Below are 25,383 nucleotides of genomic sequence, written 5' to 3' on the forward strand. Positions count from 1 at the left end.
TGTCACTATATATATATATGACAGTAGGAGGCCAGAGCTGCTACAACACATAGTGGTAAGGAAGCACATCTATTAGGGACACAGTGACTGAGTACAGTGACAGGATGAGCCATGTGGATACGCTGGGGAAGCCTTCAGGACACAGGAAGCCAGAAGTACAAAGCCCTTAGATAGGGTCAGCCTCTGTGGTACATGCTAAGAGCAGAAAGAGGACCACAGCCCTGTGGCACCCTGAGCAAGGGAAGTAGCAGGTCTGAGGTGGGACACTACAAGTGTCCAGGACTCCAGGCTACAGAGAGGAGTTAGGGTTTCCTTTGGGGGCTAATGGGACGCACTTGGAGGTTTTCAAACACTGTCATGTGGCCCAGCTACCTCTAAAAGGATCAAGGGAGAAAGGGAGAAAGTGACAGTGACCTGCTCAGGCTGCTGGAGGAGGACTAAGCTGTGGGGAGAGAGAAGAAAAGGCACAGAGGCCCGAGGTGGTTAGAGGGCCAATTAAAAAAAATAATTAGAACCAGATACAAAGCAGAAGTCCAGGAGCCACGAGTACAGACCCCACTCCCTTATTTTCTCATCCAGGGAAGAAGGGGTCTCGAGGCGACAACACAGGGTCCTCCCCGCACCCGCCCAAGTCTCCTGATACAGATTTTCTTGAAGCTGCTATTTTCTCTTGTCTCAGAGACAGAAGGAACCAAGGGTGTCCAATTACCTGGGTTACCCAACAGACTGCTGAAGAGCACTTGAAGGAATAGTGATCAGAAACCCTTAATTACAGTCCCTGTATGACATCTCTTTCCTGAGAAGGAGGGTTTTTATCTCTCGCCAGCCTCTGGGGCAGCTTTGCTGGAGGGCCGGGCAAGAAAGCACTCTTACGGGGAACAAGTCTCTACAGAGGCCTACCGTGCTTATACATGTTATCTATCCTCCCCACAAGTTGAGGTAAAACATCATCCTCATTTTGCCAAATACTCTAACTATCACATACAAGATTACCCAGCCATGAGTGCAAAACTGAGGATTTAAACTATGACCTACGTAGCCCATGTTCTTTCTGACCTACTGGTGCCTTCCCACCTTTTGCACAAAAACTACTCGTAGTACCCTAGAGTAGACTGCTACACCTAGGAGGCTTCACTACTCTAGGGCCAACCCACATCCTAATTTCTGAGTCACCTGCCAGCTGTCAGTGAGATTGGTTAGGAGTTTCTATAATGTCCCGCCTTGCAAAACACACACTTGAATCTTGCTTAGAAAGTCAGCACTGGAATGAGCCCACCTACCACCATCCATTATCTCCTGAGGTGAGATGCTTCCTCAGTCAGCCAGGTCCTTCCCCCAAACTAATGACATAAAGCAATTTGGGGAGATTCCTTCATGAAATCTCAGGGACACCCCAAATGACTAGCAGGCAGATGGCCTCGGGATTGTGGCAGGACCGTGGACAGCGCCCACTGGCCCTCAGGGAGGCGGTCAGGTTGACCGGCACAGAACATCCACTCTTCTCCCCTGCCATCTTGGGACGAGGTCCACCTCAGCAGCGAATACCAATGTGGAGGCGCCTGCCTGGCCCACCCCACTGGGTTATGTTCTCTCACCTTGCAAAATAGCATTAGCAAACAGCACTCTTGCCCTGTACATGGGATTTAAAACCACAGGAGTACAGGGGTCTTATAAATAAAGAGGAAAATGCAACCAGGAGGATTTTGGGGTATGGACCAATGAGTTCTGTTTGCAAATGAAAGGATGGATGGTAAATCAGCGGTGCACAGAATCCAGCAGAAATTCTAATTAAACCACTAATTAGAAACGATGGAGTAGAGTAAGAGGCAACTTGTTATCTTCAGATAGCTGCTGGGCAGGCTCTGGAAAGCAGCACAGCAGAGCAACAGGGCAAATGCTGCTGAAGAGATGACCCTGGGGCTGGGGGCTGAGGCATGTGTTCTCTGGGCCTGACCATGGCTTCCTCCCCCTGCACCACAGCCGCAGAACAAAAGAGCTCTAACTTTCAACTCCCAAATTGAGGACTCAAGTGGCTTTAGAGTCTCATCCGACTCAGAATTATTCCCCGGGTCTGAACATGAGACTAATTTAGTACAGGAACTTATATTGCATTGAGCTTATGGTCTCATGTGTGAGCTTTCTTTATGCAGCAAACATTTAACTCTATATTTTTAAATAACTGGATTTAACCATAGGTAAATATTTTAATTTTAAAAAATTAACCATGGGGCAAGGACAGAGAAAGTCACTAAAGGACAGCCATCTACAAAATGGCTGTCTCTGAAGCAAGAGTTTCTGGGAGGTTCTCTTGGTCTGCAAAGGGTGGGGGAACATTAACGGTTACAGTTCAGTTGTCTACCCTCATTTACAGGAACTTCTCCACTGAGATCTCGGGTTGGAGATGGCAGGCAGGCCAGGGCAGCATGGGCCTGCTCCTCCAGGGTAGGCAATTTCTGAGTGAGAGAGGAGACAGGCAGGCAGAAGGAAACAGATGCCAGGCTTCCCAAAACAGCCAAAGGCACAAGCAGCAGAGTCCCAGGGGTGAGAAGAATGAGGTCTCCCTGGGACAAGACTAGCAGCATCCCCTCTGAACAGCCCTTGCCAGCAGCTACTGGAAATAACCTCAGGGTGTTTGCAGTTTTGTGCTGGGCTCTTGGGCCTCATCAAATCCCTCGCACACACTGTCCAGCAAGCAACCTGGACACACCAGAGCGTATCAGCCACCGGCCATCCTCACTTGTGCAGCTGCAGAAATTCTAGGGGCAACATCCACTCTTTTCTGATTCTTTTTCACCCTGCTACAGGCGCTGATCCTTAACTTGGACAAAATACAAGGGAATGAAGTCTATGATAACAGGAGTCAAGAAGACAGACACAGAGACCTGACCGTAAAGCCCTAGTGTGGAATGGGGATCTCTTTCTGAATTCCAATCCACCAGGAGCCAAATGCCACATTCCCCCCAAAGCTTGGAAGTCTGTATCTGGTCATTTTCTATCAATTTGCCATAGGTTGAGGCCCATTTCCTTCCTTCTTAGGGCACCAGCTTAAAGAATGAAACCCACATGTTGGGGCTGGGGAGATGGCTCAGTGGAATAAGCGTTTCCCTGGCAAGTGCAAGGGCCTGAGTTCAATACCCAGTTCTGCAAAAAAAAAAAAAAAAAAAAAAAAAAAAAAAAAGAAAGAAAGAGAAAAGAAACCCACATGTTTTTTGAGACAATTTCAGTTAGGTAGACACTTAGATTGTCAGGAAACATTTATTAAGAACTTATTATGCAAGCATATCACACAGTGGCTAAGAGCATGACATTTGGAATCTGACAGAGTATGAATTTTCAGGTTGCCTCTCACTGCCTATGTGACCTTGGACAAATTCTTTAACTTCCCCGAGCCTCAAATTTCACATCTGTAAACTGCAGATAGCAATATCTATCTCCCGGGAATGTAATGAAGATTAAATAAATCGTCTGTAAATAAAGCACTTAGCACAGCTCAAAAAAACCTCAAAAAATCTTATCACAGCATGCAAGTGCAGGGTAGGATGCTGGACTCCAGAACTGCTCTCTCTCCTCCTAAAGGCAGGTAGAGGGGGCATTCCTCTATACAGACTACTGTTGTGTTCTGGTTTTAGAGGGTGCTCTCGTAATCCAAAGCTGTGCTTCTGAGGTCTGGCAGCCTGGGACACTGGTTAAGGGCAGCTGACACAGGCACTAAAGTGTCAGGGTTGTTGCCATCTTGGTGTTCCAGATGTCTGGCTGTAAAGAGCCCAGCATGGAGTGAATGGTAGCTCAGACCTTGTCTGGGAAGAAAGCTACAATTCACCTCTCATTTAATTCTTCTGCTTAGCCTAGCAGTTCTAAAGGGATTCATGATGAATTTTCACTCTGTGGGGAGGAAGTACGAAGGGAAGGAGGGTACACAAGCAGAAGGGAGCTGCCACTCAGGAATCCTCTCGTTTCTGTGTCTGCCACGCTTGGCATATGCTTGCAGATCCAATGGGGAAGGACACTGATTCAAGATGACAATCCCGTGGATCAGCATGGCCTCTTTCTTGCTGCATCAGGGATCCTCTTATTTACTTCACTTTTGAGGTGCACACATCTTAGTCCAGCCCCACGTCTATGCTGGTTACAGAGAGGGAAGGAGCAAGGGGTCAGGGGCCCGCAGGGAGGCAGAAGTCCTATTCTTTCCTTTCCTCTCTGGGAAAAGCCAACCCCACTCCCCTGGACATTTCTCTTGCAGCTTTGGAGTCAACTGTGGATAGGCTGGGCAGGGAAGTTGATGATGGCAAGAACTGTTCACACAGAAAGGCCCCTGAAGTCTACTCAGCAGGTGCTGAAGCTTGGGACCAAGCCATGGTCAGGAACCATCACAAGAAGTACAAGTCAGTACTGCAGCGTTACCCTGGAGTTACTGTGGGTGGCCTCAGGCACCCAGCAGACTCAGCACAGCCCAACATTAGCCTTGTTCTTGCTCAGGGTTCCCCCTCTAGGGTCTCACAAAGGAGACTTGAGGGTTGGGAGGAAGTGGAGCTATGAGTCCTTAATCATATAAGAGTCTCTGCCATTTTCCTCTGCCTGCATGGCCCCTCTCCTGCTCAGGAGCAGGGACAGGAATAGAAAAGACTGCCTCTGGTTACAGCCTATAAGGGAAGGAACAGGGAACTAACATCTAAGGAGCACCTGCTATGTGTCCAGCACTAAGCTGAAAATAATGCTGTAGGAAAGGTACCACAGGCATCCTTCTTTTAACTGAGGCTACAGAGGGGAAGTAACTTGCCCAAGGTCACCCTGCTGGCACACAGCAGAGCCCTGGGCCCAGCTGTGACCACAATCGCAGGCCTCGCTGAGACTCCCCTTCAGCACTATCCCTTTCCAGCCCTGCTCACCCCTGGGCTCAGAGCTCAGCAGCAGCCCAGGAGCCTGAGCTCTGTGCTGGGGACTTGCCCACCTCTGCCCCATGGTCCCCAAACACTCAGGACTCAAGCCTTTCCTGCGCACGAGTCCTGCTAAAGAACTCCCTTGAACTCATAATAGTGGGTGCACGACTGTGTGTGACTCAGGCCAAACAAACTCCAATCGGAGCTAGTGGGCACGATTTGCCTCCTGCACTGAGTCACCCTCCAGCCTGAGCTGCAGGGATTCGCTGAAACTCAACCACCTACTTAGCCACAGCTGCTCCATTAGAGAAAAAGCCAGCAAAGGAACTCAAACCTCTGATGGCCTTACGGACAGGCCATGGCCAAGGACAGCCAGTGTGACCTCAAAGCCCTTCCTGGCCGGGGAGCGACCCACCTCACCTGTTCATGGGGTAATGTAAGCACAGTGCGAGGAGGCTCGGGCAGCCCTTGCTGTCAACCTCCAGCCTGACCTTGTTTCTCACACATCCATCAACATGCCCAGTGAAGCCTAGCAAGAAAAGACACTGAAGTTTTGGTAGAATGTTTTTGGAGCCCAAATCGGATTTTTGCAGTTCCTGGAAGTTCCTTTTAGGAAGGTCAGCGCCTTCACAAAAATCTTTCTACTCTGCCTCCCCCCACATCTCCACACAATCCTACCTGCCTCAGTGACCCCAAAGAGAAACAGGATCAAAATTTAAAAAAAAAAAAAAAAAAAGCCCACCGCACAGCCACGGGTTCTGGCAAGGTCTGTGATTTCAGGACCTCGGAACTTGGAGCTCTGGCGAGGACACTTGGCCTTTAAAAGGAAACACCAGGCTTCATTCCGAGGTGGCCGCGCCCCTGGGGGCTCAGTCTCCTGGGCGTCCTGGGAGCATCGCTTCGGTGCATGGTGCAGGCGCATGTACAGGTATAAATGTCGGAGAGGCCTCTCCCCTGGGAAGGCGACGTCCCCTCCAGATCCGCACCCCACGCACGTCCCCTGTCTCTGCTTTTCCGTTCCCAGGCGCTCCTCCCTCGAGGGAGGAAGGGATCCTCTCTAGCTACGAATTCCGCGGGGCTGGCCTCGGGACTGGGAATTAAATATTCATCTCAGACGTGAGAATTCTGCTTCTCTTGTCAATGTTACCGTCAAGGTCACGGGCATGAGCCGAGGGACAGGGGCTGGGGACCCCGACCGCCAGGGAGCTGCCTCGCGGAATTGCGCCCTGGGCGCGCACCTCCAGGCGGAGACCAGGCGGGCTTCCTCCCCGGGCCTCCACGGCGCTCACCCCTCCAGCTTCGCCCAGGTACCTCCGGCGCTCAGGGCCCTCCGAGCCCCAGAGCTAAAGCCCATCGCGCTGCCCGGCGTGCGCCCCGGGGCAACCTAGATCCGCCGGCCTGCCACTGCCGGAGGCTCCGTAGCCTGGCAACCGCGGGTGGAGGGGCCGGAGGCGCTGGGCGCGGGGACCAGGACCGGAGGGGACCCGGAGGGGACTGGGAGGAGAGCGCCACCTCGCACCTCAGGCCTCCGGGCCGGGGCGGCGCCGGAACCGCAAAGTTGTGCCTGGGCGCGGCACCCACTCACCTGTCCTGCCCGGGCTGTCACGCGGGACTCGGCCCCTGCACCCCGCCGGCCGAGTCTCTGCGGTCCCCGAGGGTCGCGGCGCACAGTTGCTCCCACCGAGCCCGACTGTGGCGGCGGCCGCCCCGGCCGAGATGGGGCGCCCGGACTCCGATCGCTCCCGCTTCCTGCCTCGCCGCCAGGGGAGCCTGCTCCAGCGCGCCGCGCTCGGGGCTGTGGGTCGGGCCGGGACCGGGCGTGTGGGGCCGCGCAGGCCGGGCTGAGTGCCGCCTCCCGCGCCTGGCCGCGCCGGCTCTGCGGAGCGGAACGGAGCTGGGCGGAGCGCGGCGCGCGCGGTTCCCTCGCTTTCCAAAAGGCCACCCTGGCGGCGGGGCGCCGTGACGCAGGCTTGACTCAGGCGCGGGCCGCGTCAGTGCGAGGCTCTCGGCCGCCGGCGAGGCTCTGCTGGCAGACGGGGGCGGAGGGGGTGGGCAGGGGACAGAAGGGGCCGTGGCCAGGGGGACGCTTCCTGGGGCTTCCGGCCTAGGGACCCCAACCCTGGTGCTGTCCCCAGAGCCTGTGCTCTCCGAGGGTGGTAGGAGGATGAGCCTTCAATAGCACCAGCTCTCCGCTCTCCGGAGCCTGGGCCTCGCTGTCTTCCCTTCCTTGTTGAACTCCTTCCCTCCACAGTGGTTCTTCCCCACTCTACACCCTCTCACCTGTACACGTGTTGCCCCTCTTCCCTTCCTTGGGCCTGCTTTTTCTGTTTCACTGACCATCCATTTTGCCACTCTGCTAGCTGTAGAGACTCTGTGCGGGTTACCTCGTAGGTACATCCTTCATCTACTGAGCTGCTACCATGTACCAGGGGCTCCAGAGGCTGAGATGAGGCCAGGTGAGGGGGAAGCTCTTGGAGAGGCTGGTGGGGTTTGCAGTAGAAAACCAGCAATAGTCATAATAGTACCCAGGGCTGAAGAGTTTCACCTAATTAGTAAAGTGGGGTACAACAAGAACATTCTGACTGGCCTCTTGGCAGGTGCCACAGGATACAGGCCTCAAAGGATGCGCAGACAAAATGAGGAAGGACAGTCCTCTGGAGGCAGCAGCACACCAAGGGCATAGGTGCAATAATGGGAAAGGTGCCGGGCATGGTAGTGCATGCCTGTAATTCCAGCACTTCGGAAGCTGAGGCAGGAGGATCACTGCAAGTTCTAGACCAGCCTGGGCTACAGAGTGAACTCGAGGCCAGCCTAAACTGCATAGCAAGATCCTGCCTCAAAAAAAGACAAAAAAAGAAAGAAAGAAAGAAAGAAAGAAAGAAAGAAAGAAAGAAAGAAAGAGAGAGAGAGAAAGAAAGAGAACAAAAAGAGTACGGAAGGTGTGCTGGAGGACAATGGCCTGAGGTGGAACGGAAGCTGCGTGGTGAGAAATAAAGCTAGAAAGGGATGGAGGCGCTCCTGCCAGAGACTTGGAGGGCTGGCTGGAGAGGCTGGAATGAGAGTCTCTGCTCTAGGGGACACCCAGGGGACATGGGAATGGACACAGGGGAACCTCAAGCTGATAAACAGTGTTTTATAATAGCTGCAAGCAAACCAGCCCATCGTTTGCCCCAGGCAGTACTTTTACTATACTAGACGGCAAACCAAGTTGCCCTTCAGAAAAGGGAAACATTCCCTCTATATTCCCAGGCAGTTTGCTATGTGAACATCCTCCAAACTGTAGCTCGGGATATAAAGCCAGCAGTGCCTCTGCCCTTAGGAATGTGGCAATTGAAGGTACCCACGGGGAAGCATCTCCACACAGGGATTTATTCCTTCATTCAAGTGTATGAGAGACTCAGAGCTTACCTGACACTGTTCTAGGATGTGGCAGACAGACAGCTCCTGATCCCTGCCCGTGCGAGCTTACGGTGTGCTAGACTCAACCAGGAAAGCAGAGCAGGGAAAGGTGCTTGGGAGGAAGAAGCAAGCGACGGAGGACATGGGACAGAGGTGCACAAATGCAGCGTGACAGCCGACCTGGGGTGGAAGGGGAAAGGAAGGAAAGCATCGGCAGGGGGTGGTTTTAAGGCAAGGGAAACCCGAGGCGTGGTGATGGGAAGGGGCAGAACTCCGGTGTCTGGCGGTTTTCATGCTGCCTGCCATCACCTCAAGACTTTGCCCAAGTTATATGGGCCTCAGTTTCCACATCTGCTCAATGGCTAGTACAAACTCCATAGGGTTGTTATGAGGGTAATGTAAGATGAGCATTTTTAAATATCTGGTATCACTGTTGTTAATAAATGACTGTTATTGGTGATATTGTTTGATGATCATGTTCTTAACCAAGAAAGAGGACCAGATTTGGAAGAAAAGATAAATCATGGATTTAAGACATATTGAGAATGGTGTGTCTTTGGGCCATGAAGATAATAAGCAAAAGATGTCCTTGTCATTCTGCTAGGTGTTTTTTCAGGTAACCAGCGCAGCAGAGAAACAGGTAGAAGGAAAAAGGGAAAGGGGCTTTATTTTGAGGACACAGAGAGAATTTGGGGAACATAAGGAATTCTCTGGATTGGAACAAAGGGAGGCTGAGGCTTCTCTGGCCTTTTGTCAGGGGTGAAGTTTGAGGGGACCTTTAAATATACCGGAGGAGCTGATTGGGGTCTTCCCTGAGGCGGCGGGAAGGGTGGAAGTAAATTATGTCTTGGGCTGAGTTGGCAAAGAAGGGGAAGGTGGTCTTGGGGAAGATGGGCCTTTGTTTTAAGGGCATCAGCCATATTAGATGACCACCACGATGACTGTAGCAATTCATGCGAGGGCCAGAAGCCAGCATGTTCTGCCCTGGTAGCACGTCTACTGGCAGAAAGCTCCAACTCAGATGAACTTCACTCCCGGTTTCTCTATGTGAAGTCCTCCAGAGAAGAACACTCTCGGGCTCTAGCTCCATCACCCTCATGGTGTGTACCTCAAGTGGGCTTCTTCTCTTCTGACCACCCTCCTGACTCCCTGGCCAGCTCACATCTCTGTCCTGATGAAGCCCCTCTCCTCTTCTGCTGTTCTCAGACACCTTCCTTACTACTCCCTGCCCCATACTTCCCTGCTGCCTCAGGAGCTTCACAGAAAGCTCTCTGCATTTTCTGCTGAGAACAGTGAAGCCTTCCCTGCCTGCACCAGCCTGGGCCCTCTTCCTTTTCCTCCTGGCAGACCATGGCAAGCCCCCCTGATGCCCGAGTCCATCCAGTCACCCCGTGCCTGGGTCGCCTGGCAAACATCCTCTTCAGAGCCACAGTTACCGTAATCTACTCCTGGCCCAACCATCTTTCCTTCTTCATTGGACCCTTTTCAGCAGCTCTTTAAGCATTTTCAAGTCCTGTTTAAAGGTCTCTAGGTTTCCATCCTCATCTGTCTTCTACATTCTTGTCTTCATTTCCTTACTCTTTCTTTGCTTCTTGTCCCACTCTGCCCCTTTACACTGCCAACATAGCTTTCGCTAAGGTCCCCAGTGACCTCTGTGTCACTAAATCCATTGAACATCTTCCAGTCCTCTTTACTGACTCCTCCATAATGCCTGCTGCCTTCCAACACTCTCTTCCCTCTCTGCTGGGAGTCTCCCTGTCTTCCTACCCTCTGGTCACCCTTTTCATTTCTCCTTGTTGACCTCTACATCCTGGACTTCTCAGAGCCCTATACCTTTCTACTCTAGATTATTTTCCTAAGCCATCTCCGATATTGACAACTTCCACATCCGTATCTCCGTTCCAGATGGTCTTCCAAGCTCCCCCTACTCAGCCTCCTCCTCCCTCTTCCACCTGGTGCTGAGATTTACCCCCAGTACATATGCTCAAGGTGAACTCCTGTAATCAAAGCTCTGTCTTAAAAATCATTCGGAGTTTTGCTTTTTTTGTTCCCCCTCCTCCTCTTCCTCCTCCTATTCCCTGGTTCTGTGAATTGTTGTACCAGCTGGAAAACTAAATAATAACCTTAAGATCTCCCTCCTTTTCACCCCTCATGAAATCTAGCACCAAATTCTGGAAGCTTCACCTACTAACTACTTCTTGAACCTGGTCACTTCTGTTTAATTCTGCCACCACAACCCCAGCCCAAGCTATAGTCATCACTCACCTGACTCTCCCAGCTACCCCGACTCCAGCCCCAACCTCCACTCCTTTTTCCCACATAGCAGTATAATTTTTTAGAAGCAGTAACTCCATCCGCCTCCCAACTCACACCTTTGCCCTGCAGCCTTAGCATGTCCCTCGTGGTCCTTCCTGGGCTCTAGGCTCATCTATCACTTCTCTTACCAGAGCTGTCCAGCAGCTACCTGCTACCTCCATTAGCCTTTTTTCCCAGCTCTTCCTTCTCTGTCAGGCCTTCCTGGTACACGCTGCAGTCCATGTGCTCTGCCTTCCTGGAATCTGTTAAGTCTTTCTTCCCCTTCCCTCAGGCCCTGCTCACCCACCCAGCAGTGTTAGGGCTCTGATTCTCCCCCTCTCCCAATTAGGTCAACCTCCTAGGTGGACATTTCCTTTGTATCCCTGATGACAACTGTGACTGAGGCCAAGCCATGTGATTGGCTGCTTAGTGATGGTCCCTCTGGCTGGTGTGGCAGCTCCATAAGAGCAGAGACCATGAATGTCTTCAACACATAGTAGGTCCTCCCTGAATAGTTACTGAAACAATAAAGTGTGGTTAGAAACATGGGTAGAAATCTCAGAAGGGCTGAAAGCTTCATTTGAAAAATAGTTATTTGCTCAATGGCATTGTGCCTACCTGCTGGGCACAAGGTCCTGAGCTCAATTCTCAATAAAAAAACAAAACCAAAAAACCCTTTAGGTAATTCAGTAACATGGTTGGATATAAATTTAACCTATAATTACTTTATGAATTATATTAAATATAATTCATTTTTTGTATATTAATCATTTATTTGGTACAGGGTCTCACCATGCAGCTTGGACTCTAGTGATCCTCCTGTCTCAGTGTCTCCAGAGCTGGGATTACAAGCATGCGCAGTTTCAGTGGCCAGATCAACCAATGCATGTGGCAGTGGGGACTGAACCTGGGTCCTTGCGCTTGCTAGGCAGATGCTTAGACCACTGAGCTATCTCCCTGGCCCAATTGTTAATTATATTGATCTATAATGTTGAATAAGTTAGGTATGGAAGACTTTTCTACATGACATGTCCTTTGCTTTATTCTGTTTTATTGCTGTCCAAATAACATCTCAGCATCTGACATCTGACTCCCTTTCCTGTTTACTTGCTTGTAGACAAAAGCAAATGAGATAAAAGCTGTACTCCCAGGACCTCGGACCGACCTGTCTTGACACAGTAGTGCTCAGAAGTATCCAGTGAGTGATTGGTAAAGAAGGTGAGGAGAGAGATTTCTTCCTTGTATAAAAAAAATCCCTGAAAATCAGGAAAAACAACAATAAAGGATTAGAAAGCTCATAGAAAACATGTGGCTCTTCCATATGTTAAAAAAAGTTAAGTTCCATTTATAATAGGAGAAATGCAAATGAAAAAATAATGAAAAACAATTTTTACTATTACGTTGGCAAGTAATCAAACAAATGAAAAAAGGTTGAAAACAGACATGTTGCTAATGGGAGAAGAGTTAAAGGGTCCAATCTGTGGAAGATAATTAGGCCATATTTATCAGAATCACACAGGCATGCACCCGTTGACCATTAGGCCACACTGATCAAAATTGTGAAGAAACAGCTCTCTTTGCTCATGTTTGTTTAAAGACATTCATTTAAAGATACTCCTTGAGCAGTGTTTGTAATATACAAAAGTGGAAACAATTTAGGCATCTATCAGCAAGGAACCATGTAAATAACTTATGGTACCTCCACGCAGTGAAATTCTTTGCAGTTATTAAAATGAACAGGGCTGCTCTATATGTTCTGATCTGGAAATGTCTCCAAGATGTGCTATTAAATGAAGAAAAGATGCAGAACAGTGAGAGGCGTGGCCATTTGCATGTGCCCATAGAGGCACGGGTATTTCTGGAATAATCTGGAAGAAACTGACAAAATGATACACCAGAAATGACAGTAGTGCCTGCCCTCTTTGGTACAGAACTGCGTGGCTGGGGGCAGCATGAGAGAAAAACTTATTTTTCATTATCTTTTGTTGTGTGCTGGTTATCTGTCCACATTTCCTTGCCTGCCGCTACAGGCACATAAGAGCTGTAGAGAGCAAATCCCTCAAACCAGTTGCCTCCTCTGCAGAGGAGGACCGGAAACTCCAAGGAAGGTAAACTTGGTGTTGGATTTAATTTTGTTTGAATTCTTCTTTGTATATATGTTATCTATCCGATAAGATAACCGCACCGACTTTCCCTTGCTCCTCTGAACTGGCCCTTGCTGCTGTTCTTTGCAGCCCCACCTCCCCCTGTCGGGCCCCTCTGCCATCTGGTAGGGCCCGGTGGGAAGAGCAGGGATGGTAGAGGCAGGCGGCCGGTCTCTCCATCACACTCCGAGCTTTCATCTGCACCTGTACAAGGCGGACAGCAGCGATATCTGTGTCACTGGGTGTGGTGAGGATTAAGTGAGAAAGTACACAACCTAAGTGCCTGCGCGGCAATAGCTGTCATTGCCAGTTCTGGAACATAGTGATGACTCCTAGAAGGGTAGAGGGACTCAAAGCCCTTCAAACCTTGTGCATGGTTGTGTGCTCCTCCTCCTCTTGAGCAGCTCCCCCTAAAGTGTTAAGGAAATGGAATGACAAGTGACAGCTTCTAATGTGACTGAGAGCTGCAAGGGCCTTGTTCTTGTCTGCACGTAGGGAGGAGAGCGAAGGAGGTGTCGCAAAGGCCTGTGTGCCAGCATCAGGGTCCCAGGTGCCAGCCTGGGAGGAAGCATCATCGAAGTAAACAGAAGGGGCAGTTGATGTAAACAGAAAGGGGGTGGTTCCTCTGGTAGGACCAGCAGAGCAGAGAGTGGGGTGGGAAATGTGCCAGGTGATGATGGGAACAGGAGGGGTGTATTTGTCCCCCCCAGCATGGAGAGGGAGGGAGAATTGGATGCAAAACCTGCCTCACCTCAGGGACAGCATGGAGGTTTCAGGACCAGAGTCAAATATAGACCCATTTCCATAAAAGCACCAGCCGCTGCTTCTATAAATATCTCAGCCAGTTTTCCCGGGTTCTCATGTGACTTTGATGCCTACCTCGGCTGTGGGGATCCGTCGCCATGGTGACCGGGCCCCGTGACCAGCCACTCTTCATTCATAGCAGGTTGCATTGCCCTGGATTGAGGGCTGGAGGGGCGGGTGGGGGGAGGGCCAAGGAGAGGGAGAACGAGGGTGAACAATGAGTAAGGATAAAGTTTCCAGGCCTCCGAGAGACTGCAGAGCCCCAGCTTTATTGCAAAGATGCTCTGACAGAGTTATTGATCTCCCCAGGCTGCTGTCAGGGGAGGAACATTTTTATTCAAGGAGCAGTAGCCGCCCTTTGCTTTGAGTCAGAGAACGCAAAGTTCAGAGCTGGGAACACCTCAGCCATTCTCTAGGCCACTGCCCTTGTTTGTTTAAATAAAGAACAAGTCCCCCAAAGGCGAAGAGACTTGCCCAAGGTCACACAGGAAGTCAGCAGCAAAGTTGGGGCAAGAACCAGGTTGTCAGTCGTGGGCTGACTCTCCCCTCTGTCCGCACAGGGCTCTGGCTCTGTGCTGGGCCATAGAAGTGTGACTCTGCTGCAACTAGGCACTCCCTGGTGGCCAACTCGGGCACCTGGTTGGGGTCACAGACCCCCCCACCAAGAGGGAAGAACTGAGCTCAGGGTCAACCCTGGCTTCCTGGCTAACAAATGCGGGAGACAGTAGCTCAAACATTGCGAGAGGCCCTGCAGAGCTGAGCACAGCCAGACGCCATTCTCGGCCATCTATGAGGATCTCTTTGATTGGAATGTCCCACATCTTGCCTCCATCCTACTTAGTCCTTCCAGTGCCACCAAGTCCCGCCCCTTTGGTGCTCCGTGCGTGCAAGGTGTGAGATGAAGAGGCAGGGAAAGGACATTTCCTGCCTATGCTGAAGTACCAGGCTTAAGTACATGTGGAGACAAAAATGGAAGGCTCTGGTCAACCCTAGGCTCCAGGAAGTTCTTGGGTCTAGAATCAGGGGAGGCCATGGAAGTCAGAGCAGGCTTCTAGGAGGAGGTGGGGAAAAGGACATCACCTTACAGTGTGGGGCAGGACCTGCATGGCTGAGGGGGGAGAGTGGGTCTGCCTGAATTGGCTAAGTCTTTCGATAAGATGATTACAGGCCACAGAGCTGATTCACATGGGCTCGAGCGCAACATAAGGAGGGTCCAGGAGGGGATGGATTCAGAGACCAGGAGAAAACACTTGCACTGAGATATTCCTGAAGGAGACCAAGAAAAATGCAGACATTATCACAGGGCTTGAAGATCATCCACAGCAACTGTGGGCTCTGTCACCACCAGCACTAGGACAGATGCTCAGCAGACTCCGCAGAGATTAAAATCCCCAGGGCTGGAGGCTGGTAGCAGCCACAGAAGCCTGGGCTGACCTTCTGTCTTTCTTCACTGATGCCATCTTGGTAGAGAGCTCAGGACATGAAGCACTGTGGCCCCACAGTTCCCCACCCAACCTCTGCTGGCCAGCAAGGGGGCTGACCAAATGCTTCCAGCTAGCGTGGGGGTGGGTACAAGCTGTCACTCTGAGAGAGATGGAGCTTGACCCCACTGGCTGTACGTCACACCTGGTAAAATGAAAATGTGTATTCATTACCAGGACCACAGCTGTTGTCCCACCTATGAGTAGGACTTAAGGTAGAATACAAAATAGAAGTACACATTCATTCAGGATGTCCTGGGATGGATCGGCATTTAACATGGAGGTGCAGCAGGTGCATGCCTTTGCAGGCAGACCTGACTTTGAGTACTGGCTATGTCACTTACTCAAGTGGCCTTGCAAAATTTAATTAGTCTCCCCTCTGGGTCTCAATTGCTTTTCTTGTAAAAGGAGCTAGTGTCACCTATCCTAATGAGCCATGTGACCCAGACATAATGGGTACAAAGTGGCACATAGAAGGAGACTTATAAGACAATGGCTGCTCCTGCAGGCTGTGAGGAAAGGCAGCACCCCTCCCTGGCATCCGGGCTTCTGCTTCCCCTCACCCCGAAGGTTCCCTGGATCCATCACCTAGCACCTCCCTGGGCTCCACCCTTCTGCCTAGAAAGTCCCTACACTCGGTCCCTCTCTAGTCTTTAGTCAGCCCTGTTTAAATGTCACTCCTCCCCATGCAGCCTGACTACCTCTGACCTCCTGTGATGTTCCTTAGGCCACTCTGCCAGCACTTATTAGTGACCACAATACCATTCGTCAGCACACAGCACGCCCTGCCTTTAATATCAGCGACAATGAGAACTGCCATCTGAACACCATTTACTGCACTAAGTACCTATCACAGAAGGGACAGAGAGGGTTAGTGACACCACTCTGGTCACTCAGCTAAAGGGTGGCGAAGGTGGGAGGTGTGGGGGGCGATAGAACGCTCCTGTTATTTTTTCCCTTATTTGGGCAAGAAGCGCTGCAGCACCAATCCCCGCTTGCCTCGGCATCTTCCTGTGGTCCTGGACCTCCACTACCAATCCACAGCCAGTCCCACCCAACTGCTTCCACTATATGGCTATTTAGGCTCTGCTCACTTCCTCAATAAACGAGACTTGATCAGAAAGCCTGTCTTGTCTCCGTCTCTCATGTCTCTTGCCCTGTCTTGTTCATCCCCGTTCCTCCTCCAGGTCATTACCCCACGTCTCGACTCGCGGGCCGAGTCAGGAGGTAAACCAGAGCCACTTTCTTCCGCAGCCTATGGCACGCTGTATAACCCTACATCACAACCCCAATCTACGCTCTTACTTCACCACCTTGACTGCTTCCTACGTGCTGGACCAGTGTGCATGGGGCAGACCTTGGGGTCAGTTCAGAACGGGTTTGAAGCTTGCCTCAGCCACTGATGAGCTAGATGACCTTGTGTGAGTCACTGGCTCACTGAATCTCAGTCCTACAACCAGCATGGGTGGGGGTTATCTGAGTGGTATGTGTAGAGGTGGCCTGCTACAGCACCGTTCCTACGCCTGCTTCCTGTCCTGAGTGCCTGGGAGACAGCGACAGCTCCAGGCAGCGCCTGGCTGTGCACAGGACAGCCTGAGGGTGCCTTATGCTTTCTTTCATTCTGACACTGCGGAGGACAAAGTGCCAGGATCCACTGGCACTAGCTCGTGTGGCACAGCTGTAGCTTGGTGGCAGAGCACTTGCCTAGCATGGGTGAGGCCTTGGGTTCAGTGCTCAGCACTGCAAAAACAAAACAACACAAAACAAAATTTGTCCTGTGTGACATACCCAAGTAGTAGAGCTAGGATTTGATCACAGATTCATCTGATTCCAAATCCCAGGCTCTAATAACATTGACTCCTTGGAGGCTTCTACAGAGTAGGTGATGGGCAATTACGCATCTATTTCTCCTGTTCCAGTAGGATCGCAGATTCCATCTATATATGCAGAAGAAAAATCCAAGCGTGTGTTAGTCATTTTTCCATCATTATGACAAAACACCTGAGATAACCACCTTACAGAGAAAAAAGGTTTATTTCAGCTCAGGGTTTTGGACATTTCAGTCTATGATTGGTTGGGCCTGTGGCAAGGCAGCATATTGTGACAGAAGCACGTGATAGAACAAAACCACTTGCTTCATGGTCAGGGAGTGGAAATGAGAAGGAACTAGCATCTCTTCAAGAGCACATCTCTGGGGGCTGGTGAGATGGCTCAGTGGTTTAAAGCACCTACTTAGAACAAGCTAAGCTAAGCAAAACACAGGGACCGCGGTTCAATCCCCAGCACCACATGCCAGCCAGCCCCGCCCCCTGGTGGGCTGAGCTGGCCACACACACACTAAATAAATAAATAAATAAATATTTAAAAAAAAAAAAAAGAGCACATCTCTGGTGAGATGCCTAAATATTGTATCTCCCCTTGGTCCTCACCCCTTAAAGATTTTGTCACTTCCCCATGGTGTTCCCTGGGACCTGAGTCTTTAATTCATGGACCTTTGGAGGGTGTTCATGATCCAGGGAGCAGAGGGTGTTCAGTGACTTTACAAGGTCACACATCAGCTGGTGGCAGACAGGCCTAGAAGTCAGAGCTCCAAACTCCAGTGCTCCACTCTCCCTTGCTTCCTGATGCATGTGGCTGAGATTCCTGGGATGGAAACTCTGGGACTGTGGGACTTGGGCCAGGAAGTTGGCCACAGGCCTCCACCGGGGCCAAGGAACTCTTCAACCATGGAGGAATTTGCTTTGGAGACAAAGGATGACTCCTGGCAGAGACAGCCATTCCTATTTCTGCTCCAGACAAATGGGAAGCTGCCACAGATTCCATGATAAATCTCTTTGCTAAAGATGATGCATCACTTTGGGCTTGTTATATATATGCACAGAATATTTGGACATTATACAAGTCAATTACTGAGACCAAATTCTCAGCACTGAGCAGAGATATTTTCATTGAGTGGCTGTAGCGGAGCCAGAGCCTCTCAGGGATCCAGCTGGGAAGCGGCTCTGCTTTGTGTTGATGCTGGGGGTGATGCAGAGTGGGCAGGCGTGCTCCATGGATCCCCTGGGAAAGGTGGGCCCCCACTCATGCATAGCATGAGCCTCTGCCTGGGTTGTCCCCTGAGGTCACCAGAAAGCAGCTGGACCAGCTAGGAATATTCTGCCCATTTTCGAGTCCCCACCTACCACGTCCTCATTCTCAGCTGCCTGGAGTTGAAGAAAGAAACATCCTTTCCAGGGCAGACCCCAAGCATAGCCCTCCAGACAGGGCCTTGCTGCCTTGGTCTCTGGCCTCAGAAACACTTCCCCTGCTCACCAGCTGCATCCGTACCCAAGCGCCACCTTTGGATTCTCACTCCTGCCCCTTCAAAACTTCCTGGGCATTCCAGCCTGCTGAGCCCAGCCCCTGAGGAGGGCCCCAGGCCAGCAGCTCTGGCCTCCCCTCCGCCTCCTAGTCCCTAAATAGGAAGCACATGGCAGGTCCTCCTGAGGCCAGGGACTTGGAACTAATGTCTGTAGTCCTGAGAGGGTCCTCCTCCAGGCCAAGTGTGCCATTCCATGTTTCAGAATTACAAGTTTAAGGTCTTGGCACAATCTCTAGGTTTTGCCTACTAGCTTTGTGGTTTGGGGCAGTCCTTAACCTCTTTGCACCCCAATTGCCTCATGTAAAAAACGTGACACATGGTCTATCTAGCTCCAAGATGCCAGGCTGCACTTTCTGGGATTCCAAAATGACATTTGGAGGTGGCTGGAACATAAGATGAGGAGGCTGGAGTTGGCAAGACACAGGGAGGAGAGAGATTAAACGACAAGAGCAGAGGTCTGAATCACGTAGTGTTTGAAATGTCGTGCTAAATACCTTAGATTTTATTTTAAAAGTAATGGGGAAATTCTTTTGAGCATAGGAGCATCGATGGCCAGATTTAGCAAATAAGAATGCCACACGTCCAGTTTGAATGAAGTTGGAACTGGGCACTCTGTATTTTATCTGGTGCTCCTGCATGGGAAGTGGAGAAAGTCCTCTGGGCACTGAGGGGACAAATGTAGTGGAGGGAAAAGAACCAGAAGTAGGGAGGCCATTTGGGAGGTTACCTTTTAGTCTAGGTAGTAATTACAAAATCTAATGTTTGTTGAACACTTGTTTCTTGCACTAGTCTAAGCAACTTACATGTCTGTGTTTACTTAATTTTCATAATGAGCCTTTGAAATCCAGTGTCTGGTATTAGCCTCGATTTCCAAGGGAAGGGACAAAGGCACAGGGAGGCTAAATAACTTCCCACTTTGCAGCACCACAGAGATTAGCCCAAGGCCCTGTGCTTAAAAACACATTCTCACGCTGCCATTCCTGGGGACCACAAGAGCCTGGGTGACAGAAGCTATCATAAAGCTCCAGCATGTGGTTAGGGGCTGGACACAAAGAGAGATGAGAAGGGAGCTCAGGCAGCCTGCTGTGTCTTCTGCAGTGACACAGTTCTGGATTGCTTGGCACTTGCAGAACAGGAAAGAAGCTGGAAAGAGACAGGAGATGGCCTTCATCATCAACCGAACATCAATACATACGCCTGCTCTCTCACCCCGCCTCACCCCGCACCGCCTGGCAAGGTATTAGACACGCCAGTGAGAGGCAGACTTTTTTTTAAAGCCAAGGAATGAGCTGGAGGGGTGTCGAGAAGCCACATGCCAGCACTGGGGGCAGTGTCCGCGGTGGGGAGGCGCACAGGCAGACGGCCATGCTGCAGTATTTAGGGTGTGCCAGGGGCAGGGCGTGGCGGCCAGCAGGGCTGGGGTCAGGGAGGACCGATGATGACACGGCTGGTTTGGATGACGAGTGTCATGCGGCCTGGGCCCCTCCCACAGGGCCAGAGGATGAGCGGCTTTGTCCAGGTACAAGACTGTGAGGTGTTGGAAGCCCAGAACCACAGGGAAAGTAGGTATTAGGGTAGAAAATGGGACTATGTCCTCCTTATTGTATCTGGGGTGCCTAGCACTGGTGGAGCCCTAATTTAAGTTCCAAGAGGGGATGGGAATGGAGATCCCCCCAAAACACAGGTCAGGGTCAGTACTATTCAGAAACACTCAGCTCTGACAGCAGACCTTGCCCCACAATCCTGGATCAGAAACTGAGCACAGAACTGGGCTGTCTCAGGTGCTGTGAGCTGAGAGTGGTCTCTCTGGCAACCGCAACCCATCTGTAAAAAGAGAACAACGTTCACAGCATCCGCGGTTCTGACGCTCAGAAGAGGTAAGGGGGGAGGCTGAGGTGCCAGCCCCGCACGGTGTGCGACCGTCATTCCATTCTCTGTCTCTGTGCCATCCCTGCCCTCTCCGTCTTCCTCCATCTTCCTGTTCCCCCCTTCCCAGTCCCTCTTGGGCCTTGAGTGAGAGCCATTCCTGGAGAGGCCGTGAGACAAATGCGCCACCTCACTCTGAGCCAGCCTGGCTCACTCCTCTGCCTCCCGCCTTCCACCCCCATCGGCAGCCTCCACCACCTCCCGCTGCTGCCTGCTCACCCCCTACATGCGCATTCGCCACGCGTCTGGCCCCAGAACGAACTCACCTGCACATCGTCCCCCCACCCCACACTCCAGTCTGCTCGGCTTCCACCCCCAGCCTCCCTCCCAGAGAGCCCCCTGCCTGCCACGGAGGGTACCGCCCCCTCCCCGGTACTGGGGACAGTGTGAGAGGCCCAGGGGACAGAACGCTTGGCCTGCTGGCTTGGAAATGTACAAAGCCCATCCCTTGGGACCGAGCGGGAGTCTGACGTCAAACCGAGGCTGAAAATACTGTCTGGAAAGTCACGAGGTTCCTGTGAAAAATGAGCTGTTCTTACCAGCCAGAGACGTGGGAGCAGGAAGGGGCGTAAATCTCAGCTCTCTAGAGTCTCCAGCAGGGGCAGCCTCCGGGAGCCTCTAGAATTCCAGCTAAGAGATCTCGGTCCCCGGATCCCCTTTCAGGGGCTTTCTTGGCCAGAACACCACCTTCCCAATCCATTACACACAGTCCCGAGAGCACCGGGCTCCTGAAGACCCAGGGTCCCCTGGGACATGGGGGGGGGGGAGGGTTCACAGCTGGTCCCTCACCAACCCTGGCACTCCCAATGCCTATCTTGGATTTCTCTGGCTAAGTTACAGTGTAGTAGGGACCCAGCTTCCCAAACCACACCCACAAGGTCCAGGGTTCAGGATTAATTCCTCCCCTGAGGCCCACAGACCACACTGGGCTCTGATACCCTCTCCTGACTGCGGAGACTCCTTTCACGTGTCACCTTCTCCACCCACTCACCTTAACAAGTTTATATTAGTCACCCCTTTAATTCAGGAAAAACTGAGGTTCCCCAGCTGTTGGGTGCCTGACACCAGTCCCACAGCCCCCACCCATACCCTCTAGGGCAAGGCGTTCTCAGAGATCAAATTTCCTGCTGGCTCTTCCAGGGCCAAGGAGATTCTCTGGCCTGGAGTTCAAGGGAGAAGAGTTCCGGGTCCCAAAAGCAGTATGGGATTAGAGCTTTCTGAGACAACCAGCATGGGCCTTCAGGGTTAGATGTCGTCAAAGGCAAGCGTCCTCACTCCCACCTCCAACCTCAGCTAGCTTCCAAGGATCAAAATAGTCCCAGGGAAAGTGAGGGAGCTCCCAGAGTGACAAAGTTAACAGTCACAGGGATTTTTACAAGTTAACATTTGGTGAACTTCACCTGAGCTTGTGCATGTTATTTCTTCTCCTCTTCCGACCTGTCTGTTTAGACCCCAGCCAGTGTCACCCTCTCTGTGAAGCCCTCCACCTCACTCTCCACCCCAGCACCGCGACCACTCTGTCTGCTGATGTGCCAGGCCCTCCTTGCACTGCATGTCAGGTGTCACAGCTGTTTGCCTCTTACAGTGGAGAGTGACGTCTCGGGCAGCTTGACAACCCTCAGGACTCAGCCCAGCCCAGGAGGAAAGTTTCTTTCAGTTTGTAGAATCTAAGCCAGTGAAGTTCATTTGCCCATTGGTCTTTCAAAGGCCCCTTAGAAGGCCACCAAGAGCTGGAGTCCCGGGCTGGGCAGTGCAGGTATCGCTGTACTCAAGGGCCCTGAGCCTCAGGGTGTGGGTGGGAAGCAGGCAAGAGCCGGCATCATGGGCGTACCCAGTGGGATGGTCCTCTTCATTCAGATGGTCCAGGGCAGGATCAGGCAGCTGAATACCTCCATCAGAGCATGTCACTGCTGTCCCGACCACTCATTTCTCTTGGGATAAAAAGCCCAAATCTACCATGTGACCCTCAAAGTCCTGTGAGATCTGTCCTCCATAGCCCCTCAGCCCCTCTTGCACTGTGCCCTGTCTCCTCCTTCCCTGGCTGGCCACAGCAGGCCTCCTCAGGACCTTTGTACCTTCTCTCCCCTGCTACCTGATTGTCACCTCTAGAGAGGTCTTCCCTCCCTGTCCTACTGGAAGTTACACTCTCATGCATGTAACACATAAGGACATGCAACATGTGTGTTTGCACATACACGGAGCACACCCATACTATGGATACATACCTGTTCCTATTTATCATGGATACCTATGTGTTCTTTTTTTTTTTCCCCTAACTAGAACATAAACTCAATGAGATCAGGAATTTTTATCTGATGTTTAGTCTTCTACTTCTTAGTCCCCTTTTTAGTATCTTCTAACTTAAAATTTGAAATGTAGAGTTAACTTCTATTAAGACACCTATGTTATAGGTCCTGCTTTACCTTGGTCTTAACCACCCAGCAGAAAAGTATAAAAATGAAACATAAGAAGTAAAGCCATGCTGTTATGTTGAGCTGTAGGGGACTCAGGTCAACAATTTCTGACACTGCCAGTGAAGCGGAAGACCCAATACTATTATGGACTACTGGACTCTTAGAATATTTTGCTGAGTTTACACACCTATAATATTCAAATAATGGAACTTAACCAAAAAAGGGGATACAGATGAAGGTCCATTTTGTATCTGTATATTCAAGGTGGTTAGGATAGATACATAGTTACATTCTCTTAATGAATAGAGGGATTTGTTCTAATGGTGTTTGTAAATAGAATATCATGTCTGCATCTTGTACAGCAATTAACCACTAGGAAGAATGTATGCAATGTGTTAATTATTGAAACTGTCCTGCCAATTTGGTTTGAAACTGTCTCATTGCTATTTGTTTATCAATAAAACTATGGGAAAAAAATTAAAAAAAATTAAACATAAAATAAAAAGACACCTATGTTAGATGAAAAGAATGAGAGAAAGAACAATATTTGTCTAACAGATATGTATATAAACATGCATGAGAAACTACAGTTGTTTCTGCAACTAGCTAGCCATGTGCCACACAGATGTTCATAACTACCTTCATCCGCTCTCAGAAATCCCATCAGCTGGCCCTGGCCTTTGCCTGGGTGTGCGGGGAGGGCACGTGGTTGGGGAGGGCCTCCCACAGTATTTATTGGTCCAATAGAGAAGAAACCGGTCTGCACATCATCATGGGCTGTAGGAAGGAACCAGGAGCCAGCCTGCTTTATGCGCAGTTGGAATAGATAAACTGGATTGCTAACGTTTTCCTCCCAAATAGCTGGGCAGGACCAGGCGCTATCCTCAGTTTTGTGTCCCTCAAGGCACTATGACACGCAACCAGAGAGTTTTCACTCTGGCCCACATGGATCACCTACCCACCGCCTCTAGAGGCCCCTCTCAGGGCCGCATGCATGAGAGGGCTTGTCACCGCAGGCAGCATGCGAGGAAGAGTGGAAGACGGTCCCCTGTGTCCCGCGTGCTCCTCCCTCAGTGCCTCCATCCGCATTGCACGTTCCAGTGCTGTTGTTATTGGGCCCTCTAACAAGGCCCAGGGGACCCAGGAGACTGCTGCCAGGTTCCTGATGGTGTCCTGACGGACCCACTCTTCTTGCAGGCCCAGAGCACCGCCCTTGCAGAGGCCTCCCCTGAAGGTTGAAAGCCTGTGTAACACTTGGGGCAACCAGGGCCAGCTGGGGAAGCCAATTCCAAACCATGGTTTCCGCAGGCCCAGCCTCAACCCCGACCCAGCTACAGAGACCACAGATAGTCCAGAAGCTTCAAGAAGACAGGTCCCCAGCACCAGGTCCTATGAGTTCCCCAGCCCTGAGGCCTGGCCTGACACACAGCTGCTGATGCATTACAAGGGCAGCTAGCTCCCAAGGCTGGGGCCTGTGAAGGGCCCTTAGGCCCCGAGGCCTTACCTGACACTACCAGCTGAGTGATCCTGGACCGGTCTCTCAGATCTCTAGGTTCTGATTCTTTATCTGAACAGGGAATATGCAGATGCCTGCCTTACCCACTGATTCAATACCACCCGACCTCTGTTTACACGGTGCCAGCTGATGGCAGGGACTCCACCCATGCTGCAGTTGCATGACCACAGGCAGGACACCCTGCTGCAGCTGCTGTCCCTCTACATTACTGCAGAGCGTCTCTGTCATCAAGCACACCTGACAGCTTTCCCATGCCTCCACCGCACAGTGCCCAGGGGCAGCAGCTGCAGCTGTCAGGGTTCAACCCGAGAAGCAGAACCTGGAGGCCATGTGCATAGTTTTACCTCAGCAGTTGGCTTCTGCCCATGTGGGGGCCAGCTGTGCAGGCAACCAGGAAGGAAAATTACGGGCAGCTGAGTCCTGCCAGCATGAATCCTACTCGGTGGAGACCCAAGATGTCTCCGAAAGGCCTGACTGATTGAATCAGGAAAATCCCACCCAGGATAATCTCCCTAATTAGGTCAACTGATTAGGGATTGCAACTGCATGTCCAAAATCCCTTTCAGCACCACTAGATTCAAGTTTGATCAAGGGGGTGAACCTTGTGCATGACAAAATGGCCAGCTGCCTTTGTCTTTCAACTCTGCTGAGAGACTGTCACTCGTTCACCCTGTCTGAAAGCACGCTAGAGTGGGAAAGCAGGGGAGCACAATCTAGCCTACTTGAGTTACCATGCCACAAAGCCATCAGATACTCCTTTGAGGCAACCAGGTCCAGCTGGGCAAGCCAATTCCAAACTGTGGCTTCCGCAGGCCCACCCTCAACCCTGACCCAGTGACCAATTCCTTTGACCTGAATCTTCGTAAAGACACCAGAGTCACATTGAGTGCTAGTAGACTGTCACAGTTTACAAAGGTCATTTGAATTCCACGGCCTTTCACCTTCCTCCTAGCAGTTTACTGAGCTTAATTCATTAATTTACCTAGTGATTTATCCAACGTCATACAGCTGATAGGCGGCGGAACTCAGACTTGAACCTGTGTTTGCCTGACTCCTCATCCTCACTGAAGAGTAGGTTTGATAAGGGAAGGCAGAAGACAGCTTCTGTCTCTGGTGCACTTTAGAAAAGGCTAAAGGGGGCCCAGGGAGATGGCTCAGTGGAATAA

At 51.2% G+C, this 25,383-nt stretch overlaps 2 protein-coding genes across 2 annotated transcripts in view; both read right to left on the minus strand.

Annotated features, from left to right (window-relative positions):
* Nucleotides 1-6,722, minus strand: part of Slc6a17 (solute carrier family 6 member 17) — a 48,062-nt gene extending 41,340 nt beyond the window's left edge. Inside the window, exon 1 of the mRNA XM_004636901.2 lies at nt 6,463-6,722. The gene's annotated coding sequence lies outside the window, so the exon portion shown is untranslated. The remainder of the gene's footprint in view (nt 1-6,462) is intronic.
* Ubl4b (ubiquitin like 4B) overlaps nt 6,480-25,383 on the minus strand; it is a 31,920-nt gene continuing 13,016 nt past the window's right edge. The window contains exon 2 of the mRNA XM_012515967.2: nt 6,480-6,900. Coding sequence (XP_012371421.2) covers nt 6,480-6,900 — 421 coding nt within the window. The remainder of the gene's footprint in view (nt 6,901-25,383) is intronic.

The sequence above is a fragment of the Octodon degus genome, unplaced genomic scaffold (genome assembly GCF_000260255.1).
Source record: "Octodon degus isolate 3935 unplaced genomic scaffold, OctDeg1.0 scaffold00084, whole genome shotgun sequence".
Lineage (NCBI taxonomy): Eukaryota > Metazoa > Chordata > Mammalia > Rodentia > Octodontidae > Octodon > Octodon degus.